Source organism: Eimeria maxima, genomic scaffold (assembly GCF_000499605.1).
Source record: "Eimeria maxima Weybridge genomic scaffold, Emw_scaff979, whole genome shotgun sequence".
Classification (NCBI taxonomy): domain Eukaryota; phylum Apicomplexa; class Conoidasida; order Eucoccidiorida; family Eimeriidae; genus Eimeria; species Eimeria maxima.
Window position 1 is genome coordinate 1 of NW_013566905.1, and position 10,000 is coordinate 10,000.

The 10,000-nt window shown below is 51.2% G+C and overlaps 2 protein-coding genes across 2 annotated transcripts in view; both read left to right on the forward strand.

Annotated features, from left to right (window-relative positions):
* Window positions 1-628: 628 nt before the first annotated feature.
* Window positions 629-5,125, forward strand: EMWEY_00046770 (RNA helicase, putative; the record flags this gene model as incomplete). Its single annotated transcript, XM_013483151.1, has 8 exons — window positions 629-697; window positions 902-1,630; window positions 1,899-2,135; window positions 2,747-3,088; window positions 3,269-3,583; window positions 4,000-4,301; window positions 4,572-4,612; window positions 4,902-5,125. 8 exons carry the CDS (start codon window positions 629-631, stop codon window positions 5,123-5,125), a joined length of 2,259 nt encoding a protein of 752 aa, XP_013338605.1.
* A 2,177-nt stretch (window positions 5,126-7,302) lies between these two features.
* Window positions 7,303-10,000, forward strand: part of EMWEY_00046780 (protein phosphatase 2A, putative) — a gene marked incomplete at both ends in the record, with an annotated part of 3,173 nt that continues 475 nt past the window's right edge. Inside the window, 7 exons of the mRNA XM_013483152.1 lie at window positions 7,303-7,575; window positions 7,805-8,520; window positions 8,709-8,863; window positions 9,063-9,126; window positions 9,243-9,577; window positions 9,684-9,755; window positions 9,866-9,933. Coding sequence (XP_013338606.1) covers window positions 7,303-7,575; window positions 7,805-8,520; window positions 8,709-8,863; window positions 9,063-9,126; window positions 9,243-9,577; window positions 9,684-9,755; window positions 9,866-9,933 — 1,683 coding nt within the window. The remainder of the gene's footprint in view (window positions 7,576-7,804; window positions 8,521-8,708; window positions 8,864-9,062; window positions 9,127-9,242; window positions 9,578-9,683; window positions 9,756-9,865; window positions 9,934-10,000) is intronic.

Consider the following 10,000-nt stretch of genomic DNA (forward strand, 5'->3'; position numbering starts at 1 on the left):
ATATATATATATATATTATGTAGGTATTTTTCTAACAATTATCCCTACCTCTCCACCATAAGATGTTTGCTTACTAACAATACGTAATAATAATATACAGGCAAGCTGTTTCTATGAGGAGGCAATTAGCTAGCAGCAGTCTGCAGTTCGCCTATACAGAGTCTATGAATATTCTGCTGCTGCTGCTGCATCTGTTGCTGCTGCTGCTGCTGTTGCTGTTGTTGCTGCTGTTGGCCCCACAGCAGCGCATATATGCTAATATAGCAACAGAAAAGGTAAATTAATTTATATTTAATTAAATATATTTATTTTTATTTATTTTTTTTATTTTTTTTTAAATGTAATTAATAATAAAATAAAGAACGGGTCCCTATCTATACCAGGGAAGCGTGGGGCCCCGTCGAGTACCGGAGGCCCCTGGGGGCCCCCCATCGTACCCAGAAGAAAAGAAGAGGGTTTTCTTCTCAACATTTTTTCTTTATATATATTTTATGATTAGGGTTTAGGGTTTAGGGTTTATGACTGTCAATAAGCCGCTTAATTCCGTGGCGCGGCGGCACAGTGCTAAGGGTTTAGCCAACCCTACTATATTAGGGTTTAGGGTTTAGGGTTTAGGGTTTAGGCTGCCATGGGGGAGCTCGTGCCTGTACGTAAGAAGCAACCTGGGGGCCCCCTTAAGGAGGGGATACAGAAGAAGGTACGTAAGAGTGTTGGAGAAGATAATGGTGAGGGGCCCCCCTCCAAGGCCCCTAAAGGGGCCCCCAAGGCCTCTAAGGGGGCCCCCAAGGGGCCCCGATCAGCAACACGTCATAGCAGCAGCTTTAAGGAAATAGGGTGTGTACCCCCTGTTGTTGTGGAGGCCCTAAGGGTACTAGGGTTTACTCACTGTACCCCTGTACAGGAGGCAACACTGCCGCTGCTGCTGCCGCAGCTGCAGCAGCAGCAACAGCAACAGCAACAGCAGCAGAAAGTACCGCAGTTAATTACAGGAGGGGCCCTTGCTGCTTCAAGGAGGTTTGGTGATGTTGCTGTTGAGGCCCCCACAGGCAGCGGCAAGACATTAGCTTTCCTTATTCCTGCTGTATCTAGATTGCTGCAGCAGTTGCTGCAGCAGCAGCAGCAGCGGCAGCGGCAGCAGCAGCAACAGCAGCACGAGGATGGGGAAGAGCAGCAGGTAGAAATTGCAGAGCCTGTTGACTTACGTGCTGCATTGACAGAGACACCTGAAGAAGAAGCAGCTGCTGCTACCTCCGATGCAGCAGCAGCAGCAGCAGCAGCAGTAGCAGATGCAGAGTTTTGCTGCAGAATAGGAGTCCTTATTATAGCGCCTACCCGTGAACTTTGCTGCCAAACGCATGCAGTGCTGCAGCAGCTGCTATCCTCCCTTGAGCGTGTCTTGCTGCCACCAGACGACCCAGACAGCAGCAGCAGCAGCAGCAGCAACAGCAACAGCAGCAGCAGCAGCAGCAGCAGCTTCGTGCTGCGTGCCCTCTGCCTAACAGGAGGAGGGAGGCCTATAGAGGCAGATGTTGCTGTTATTAAGAAGAAGAGCAGCAGCAAATCCCTCTTTATTCTCTCCGCTACACTAGGAAGACTACTTACTCTATTAGAGCTACCCCAGCAGCAGCAGGTATGCAGCAGCAGCAGCAGCAACAGCAGCAGCAGCAACACCAATAATTATAATAGTAATAGTAATAATGTGAATGGAGACTAGAGCAGCAGCAGCTCCTGCAGCTGCTGCAGTTGCTGCTGCAGTTGCTGCTGCTCTCAACTTTGCATGCATATACGCCTGTCATTGAGATGCATTGACAACAGCTCCTGCAGCAGCAGCAGCAGCAGCAGCAACAGCAGCAGCAGCAGCAGGATTGGTGTGTCTGTATGTGTGTTTGCTGCTGCAGCCACAGTGGGGTTGGAGACACCTGGAGATGTTAGTAGTAGACGAAGCAGATCGTCTGTTAGATGAGCAGCATGCGCAGCAGCTGCAGCAGCTGCATGCAGCAGCAGCAGCAGCAAGACAGCAGCAACTGCTTCCTAGTCAGAGGAGAGAACAGCAGCGGCTGCAGACTATCTTCTTCTCTGCTACCTTATCTGGCTGCATGCAGCAGCAGCTAATTAAGGGACTATTAAGGGAGCCTGTATGTGTCCGTGTTACTGCTGCTGCTCCTGCTGCTGCTGCTGCTGCTGCTGTTGCTGCAACAGCAGCAACAGCAGCAGCAGGTATCAAGAGCGAAGGAGATAAGGGACAAAGTGTCTCCTCCCCTCCTGCTGCTGCTCCTGCTGCTGCTGCTGCTGCTGCTCCTGCTGCAGTGCAGCACACTGTCCCCTCTACTCTTCTTAATTCTGTCCTTCTCTTAGATTATAAGGAAAAATTACCTTTCCTTATACAATTCATAAAGTCAGTATTCCCTGCTGCTGGTGCTGCTGCTGCTGCTGCTGCTGCTGCTGCTGCTGGTGCTACTGGTGCTGGTGCTGCTGCTCGTACCGTTGCTGTTGCTGCTGCTGCTTCGCTGGATACGTTGCTGCGGCGTTTGCTGCTGCTTGTAAGCAGGTGTCTTTGCTGCAGCCTATGCTGCTCATCCCTTATCATCCCTGGACATGAATCTGCTGCTGCTGTTGTTGCTGCTGCTGCTGTTGTTGCTGCTGTTGCTGCTGCTGCTGCAGGCGGGTAGTAATTCCCCAAGGAAAGAGATGTATTGTATTTTGTTTAACATGCCAATGCGTGGAGTATTACTTCGCGCTGCTGCAGGCGCACTTTGATGCAGCAGCAGCAGCAGCAGCAGCAACAACAACAGCAGCAGGGACAGGTGAGGAGACACCTGGCAAGGGACAAGGAGACAGCAGCAACAAAGGAAGAGGAAGAGGATGGGGGGGACTAATAGAGAAGGTACACGGGCGTATGAAGCAGCGAGCCCGCAGTGCAGCACTCAGCAGATTCTGCAGCAGCAACAGCAACAACAACAGCAGCAGCAACAACAACAGCAGCAGCAGCAAGAGGAAGGGGGCATTGGTGCTGCTGGCTACGGATGTTGCTGCTAGAGGTTTAGATTTCCCTGATGTTAATTGGATCATACAGCTAGACCCACCACAGGTACACTCCCTCTGCTGCTGCTGCTGCTGCTGCTGTTGCTGTTTGCTGCTGCTGCTGTTGCTGTTTGCTGCTGCTGCTGTTAGTGCAGCATGTGTTGCTGCTGTTATTACAGCTTATGCTGCTGTTGCTGCTGCAGCAGTACATGCTGCTACGGCTACTGCTGCTCTGCTGCTGCTGCAGAACCCTGAGGTGTTCGTACACCGTATAGGGCGTACAGCTCGTGCTGGGCGCAGCGGCGCTGCGCTGCTGCTGCTGCTGCCGCACGAAGACGCCTATGAGAACTTCTTAAGGAATAGAGGGGTACATCTGTCTCCTTTTGAGGAGACAGTAGAGGGGCAGGTGCTGCAGCAGGCAGCAACAGCAGCAACAGCAGCAACAGCAGCAGCAGCAGCAGCAGCAGATACACCAGAGGAGCAGCAAGAGAAGGCTAGCCCTTTTATTGCTAAGACAGAGACAAACGCCATTAATGACGCACTACAAGAAGCTGTCCAAGAGGTAAGCCCTAAACCCTAAACCCTAAACCCTAAACCCTTAGTCCTAAACCCTACCGAGCCTAAGACTGTAAATCCTACTAAACCCTAAACCCTACTCTACCCTAATAAACCCTAAACCCTAGTCTTGTGTTTCCTTAATCAGGACCAAGCCCTAATACAAAAGGGTTCGCGGGCTTTTGTCTCCTTTATTCGTGCCTATAAGGAACATCAGCTCTCTTTCCTTCTTCCTTTTGCGGTGGGTCTTTCTTAGCGGTAGCAGCAGCAACAGCAGCAGCAACAGCAGCAGCAGGATACGACACCTGCATATTACGTGCCTTTGGTGTTGTCCGCATATTGTGTGTTATTCGGTGGGGTTGTTTGGACATCTTGTATCTCCTGCTGCTGCTGCTGCTGCTGCTGCTGCTGTTGCTGCTGCAGGAGCTGAACCTTGGCCGTTTAGGGACAGCGTTGCGGCTGCTGCGGCTGCCGCGCATGCGCGAGGTGGTGGGTAAGAGTCTTAAGGATTTTAAACAAAGCCCCATTGATCCTGCATGCGTTCCTTATAAACATGATGCAGCAAGAGAGCAGCAGCGGCAGCAGCAACTGCAGCAAATCCATGAGAAAAGGGCGCAGCAGCAACTAGAGAAAGAAAAAAGAAAGAAAAAAGAAGAAAAAAAACAAAACCCTAATGGACCCAACAAACAAAAAAGAACAACTAGCGAGAAAAGACAAGCTAAAAGGTACCTATTGCTGCTGCTGCTGCTGCCGCTGCTGTTGCTGTTGCTGCTGTTGCTGCTGCACCTTTTGCATGCAATGCCTAAAGGAGACAAACAGTGCCACCGGGCCCCACAGCAGCAAATATATCCCCATCTATACACTTATAAAAACCTTAATATTTTTTGTCTTTATGCACTGTCTGCATGCATCCATGCCTACCTCTCGTGGACGCATGCATGCATGCAGCGTGTTATAGGGTATACATGAGGCTGTTGTTTGTTTGTTGCTCTTAGGAGGAATGCGATAGATGAATGGAGGGAACTCGCCTTTGAAGGTAACTCTTACTGTCCCTAAATTGTCTCTAAATGCATGCATGCATGCATGCATGCCTGCACGCATGCATGCAAAGCCCCATTCTTTTTGCTGTTGCATGCAGAACGAATGGCGCGCAAACTACGAAGAGGAAAAATTACAGAAGAGGCATACGATAAACTTATTGAAAGTACGTAGGCCATGCATGCATGCATGCATGCATGCATGTGTGCAAGTGTCTCCTTTTGTATGCATGCAGGTGCATGCATGCATGCATGCATGCAAAATGTGTGGGGTGATTGCTGCTGCAGAGGGGCCCCAAGAGGACAATCCTCAAGGAGACAGCGACCTCTCCTCTTCGGACTTTGATAGTGATGACAGCGACAGCGATGGAGCAGCAAGCAGCAGCAGCAGCAGCAAGAAGCAGCAGCAGCAGCAGCATAAGTTTGGGGGCCCTGGGGGCCTTAAAACTGCCGGCAAAAGGAAACCCGCATGGGCACGAAAGGGTAAACACAAGAAAAAGAGGAAACACTGAACACAACACCAAACAAACATTGCATGCATGCATGCAATTATGCATGCATGCATGCATAAATGCATGCACTCTGCATGCATGCATGCGTGCATGCAAGGCGAAGAAAACGCCAATATGTCAATGGGTGCATAGTAGCGTTTGAGCCTTCAGGGCATAAAACCCTCTCTTAGAGGGGCCCCCTCCTAGGGGCCCCTAGGGGGCCCCTAGGGGGCCACCCCGGGGGCCCCCAAGAGGTAAAAGGGGTCGTCCCTTTAGTAAGGCCTTAGACTACCGTGATAGGACCCTTTTATTAAACCCTTATATTAGGTTCTAGGGTTTAGGGTTTAGGGTTTGGTGTTGCTTGGTAACATTTGCATAATTAAGAGGAATAAAGGGAAGGAAAAAAAGGGTATTATTAAGAAAAAAGAAAGGAAGAAAAAAGGGTACTATTAATACATATCCCCTAGACAGCAGCATACAAATAGCGCATGCAAAGGGGCATAAACTAAACAGAAAACAACGAAACAAAGGGGCCCCAACAGGTGGGCCCCCTCTCCCCTTCCCTCCCCTTTAGGCTGAGATATATTTCCTCTTTTGCTGCCCTTTGCTTTTTTATCACAAGCCCACGGGGTGTATAGGCAGGTGTTATTATTACTTACATATACAAGGGCCCCCCTATAACAGTGCAATACACACTACACAACAGGAAGAATCCTCCCCGCCAAGCTGCGACGGGGGACCCCCTAGGGGCCCCTATGCAGGGGCCCACCTTGGGGGACCCTCTGGGGCCCAACATAGGCAGGGCCCCCAGTACTGGGTTGTACGTAGAGCTGTTGCCTCTTAACGAAGGGATCGTTAGCTGTGCATATTATATTTAAGGGTTTACCGTTAATTTAATGAGTATTTATTTATATTAAAGATTATAAAAAGAAAAAATAATAAATAAAAAGGATAATTTATATTATTGTACTGGGGTGTACATGCAGGTACGTGTTACATAGAGGGAAGGAGGAGTTCTTATTATAAGTGTTGCTGCGGTGTATGTACAGCTGTGCATGCAAGATGCAGCATGATGTGTGGCTGTTTGCTGCCTACTAAGGAGTTATTTTAATCATTAAATACTTTTTAATATATATTTATTAATTATTAATAACTTAATAATTATAAATAACTTTATACTTAGTCAAGGAGGGGCCCCAGGGTTGTGTGCATACTCTCTAGCCAGAGGGAGCCCCCCTCCTAGGTTCTTTTCTTTGTGTTTCTTTTCTTCTTTATTTCCTTCCTTTTGTTTTATTTATTCATTATACACTTATTTAAGCACTTCAACCACTCATACTCCCTCCAGCAGCAGCAGCAGCAACTCTGCTGCTGCTGCTGCGTTGGCGTGTGTACCAGCTGCAGACGGTTGAAGGGGCCCTTGGGGGGCCCCTGTAGCTCTCCTCCTTTTTAAGGGCACCAGGGGCCCCCGGGACCCTCATTAATACTCATTAGTGTGTGCCTTGTGGGGCCCTTGCATGCCCTTTGGGCCCCAAACTAGACTTTAGCTGTTTCCTGCTGCTTACTGGTGCTGCTGTTGTTGTTGCTGCTGCTGCAGCAGCAGCTTGCTAAGGGTATTTTTGGGATGCTGGGATGCAGCCAACGGCCCCACAGTCGGGGGCAGGGCCCCCCGTTTCCCCACGCTGCTGCAGCAGCAGCAACAACAGCAACAGCAGCAGCAGCAGCAGCAGCAGCGGCACCAGTTGGTGCCCTGTTCCTACATTGGCCATACATGCCTACAGCAGCACAACACCAATCAGCAGCAGCCCTCGTCATGATCTAAACAAGTAAGAAGGAGGCATTTTTCTCCCTTTTATACAACAGGGTCCCCCTAATCAGTGTACTGGGGGCCCCTTAGCACCACCTGGGGCCCCCTGCCTTCAGCTAGAGGGAGAGGTACCAGCAGCATCAGGGGGCCCTCATCACTTCAGAGGGGGCCCCTCTGGTCTCCCTCATTATCTTACTGCAGCACAAACCACTAAGGGACCCCAAGGGGGCCCCCAGCACCTCACAGTACCCTCCGTGCTCCTACCTCATACATTCTCTATTGCTGCTGCTGCTGCTGCTGCTGCTGTTTGTGCTGCTGCAGTATCGACGGCAATGCATTGTTGCTGCTGCTCAATCAGTTACACCGCCGGCTTGAAAGGGGCCCCCAATTGGAGATGGGGCCCCCCAGGGGCCCCTCGGGGGCCCCCTCTGCCTCCAATGAGCAGGAGGAAAACGAGGGTCCAAACGTGCATGTATCCAGCAGCAGCAACAACAACAACAGCAGCAGCAACGGCAGCAGCAGCAGCAACAGCAACAGCAGCAGCAGAGATATGCTGCTGCAGCTACTTGCTGATGAGATAATGCCGCAATTCTTTGCGCATGCATCAATGCAGCATTTAGTCTCCTTGCTGCAGCAACACCAACATAACCCTGAGGCCCTCACCCAGGTAGGTGTGGGGCCCCGCACCTATATGTACCCTTTGGTTTGCTGCTTGGGGGGCCCCATTGCCTGCTGGAGTGTATACTGACACCGCAGCTGCCTCGAGCTTTCTGCTGAGGTGTATAGCCACCTCTTAAAGGGGGACCTCAGCAGCACAGTACCAGTACCCTTTTAGGGGCCCCCCTCAGGGGCCCTCTATTTAATTCTTTCTTTTGTGTATTTGTTTGTCTTAATAGGCCCTTCAAGAGGAAATATACAATTGGGGAAAACAAGAGGGGCCCCCTCTATCTACCTCGGGGGGCCCCCAATCACAAAAGGGGCCCCCAGGGTCTTCAAGAGGTTGGCGTTTGTCTCCTCGGCCTTTTCCGGGGGCCCCGGATGGGTCGCCGTTTAGAGGATTGGGTCAGGGGCCCCCCTCTGATGGGGGCCTCCCCCGTCTTAGTGCCAATTGGTCCCCTCCATTAAGCCCAAGGAGACCTAGGGGCCCCTGTGCCTCCAAAGAGGGGCCCCCAGCACTCCCTGCATGCACTCAGTTAACAGATACCCCTCATGATGAGTTCGTCACCCCTGTTGGGGCCCCCGAGGAAGCTGTTACGGAGGGGGCCCCCCTTGGGGCCCTAGAGGGAGGGTCCATTGAAGGGGGCCCCCTACTTGAAGGGGCCCCCAATGGGAGTCCTTTATCTTTGCTGCATAGCAAAGAGACGAATGGGGCCCCCTACCAGTACCCTGCCCTGTTAAGTGAGTCTGATGGGGAGACACCAGCAGCAAGGGGGCCCCCGTCATGGTCTGCTGAGGGTAGCAGCAGCAAAGAAATAAAAGAAAGAGAGAGGGAGGCACCTTTCTCTTTACACGGGGAAGGGCCCCAATGGGGGGCCCCCATTGAACATAAGGGGGCCCCCATTGGGGTGTCAGAAGAAGGGAGATCTGTACTGACAGCTCTTCGTCGCGCCAGGTACATTTCCCTTTTATAATGCCCCTAGGGTTTAGGGTTTAGGGTTTAGGGTTTAGGGTTTGGGTGTACGCATAGAGGGTTTATGCTGTGCAGTGCATGGCGGCTCGTTTGCATGCTGAGCTTGTCCCTCTTCGTTGGTAGCTAGGGTTTAGGGTTTAGGGTTTAGGGTTTATTGTTATTATTTATAGGGAGGAGCGTAGCCTACGTGCCCCTATAAGAATAGATGAGGAGACAGAGGAGGCACTTGCTGATGCATTTAGAGACACACAAGAAGGGATGTCTCTTGATGAGTTCCGTCATAAAATTGTTGGGCCCCTACTAGGCTTGGGCCCCTTCTTGGCGGGTAAGCAGCAGCAGCAGCGGCAGCAGCAGCGGCAGCAGCAGCAGCAGCAGCAGCAGCAGCAGCAGCAGCAGCAGCAGCAGGAAAGCAGCAGCAACACAGCAGTAATTCTTCCTGTCTAGACGAAAATCCAGCTGTTACATCATGTTTAGGGTTTAGGGTTTAGGGTTTAGGGTTTAGGGTTTGGTGTGTTGGTGTTTAGGGCCCCTGTTCCGTCGTATAGACACTGATGATTCAGGCGTTGTTACTCTCCCTAAGCTAAAGAGGTAAATTGCATGCATGCATGCAGTAGTAACAGGTTTATGGAGCTGCTGCTGCAGCTGCTGTTGCAGCTGCTGCTGCAGCTGCTGCTGTTGCTGCACTTATTGGGGTGTATCTGCAGCTATTGGAGAGGCCGCTTTGTTCTTAAGACAAAAGATCCTTCTCTTAATGATCGTGTTGCTCTTCCTCCTCTTCCTACGTATGGGGGCCCCCTTACGGAGATACAGGAGGGCCCCGAGGGTACGGTGGGGGCCCCCGAGGGCACTGAAGGGGGCCCCGAGGGTACTGGGGACTCAGAGGCCTCTAGTGGCCCCGAGGGTACCGGGACCCCGAGGACTCCGAGGGGCCCCGCCGGGGCCCCTGTCCTCAGCAGGGGCAGCATCATAAACTTTATGGGGGCTATAGCCACCAGAGGACACCGCATATACCCTGAAGACCTCAGGCCGTGGGTGCTTGGTGAGTAGCACGCAGCAGCAGCAGCAGCAGCAGCAGTAGGAGGAAACCCTAAATGAGGGTTTAGGGTTTAGGGTTTAGGGTTTTTTTTGTTCCTGTTTGTATGCAGAAGTAACACACTGTGCGCCTGACATGGCCTTCTTGTTAGATCCGCAGTCCGAGGAGTACTTAGAAAAGTATGGTAAGTGGTAGGGTTTAGGGTTTAGGGTTTATGGTTTAGGGTTTATGTTGTAGGGTTTAGGGTTTAGGGTTTAGGGTTTAGGGTTTAGGGTTTGTTGCTCTGTGCCACAGTTGATTCGGTTATTGCGCGTATTATGTTCTATGTTGACGAAGACTCTAAGGGATGGCTCTCAATGCGGGTAAGGACTAGGGTTTAGGGTTTAGGGTTTAGGGTTTAGAGTTAGAGGGTTTACAGCCTATGTCTGT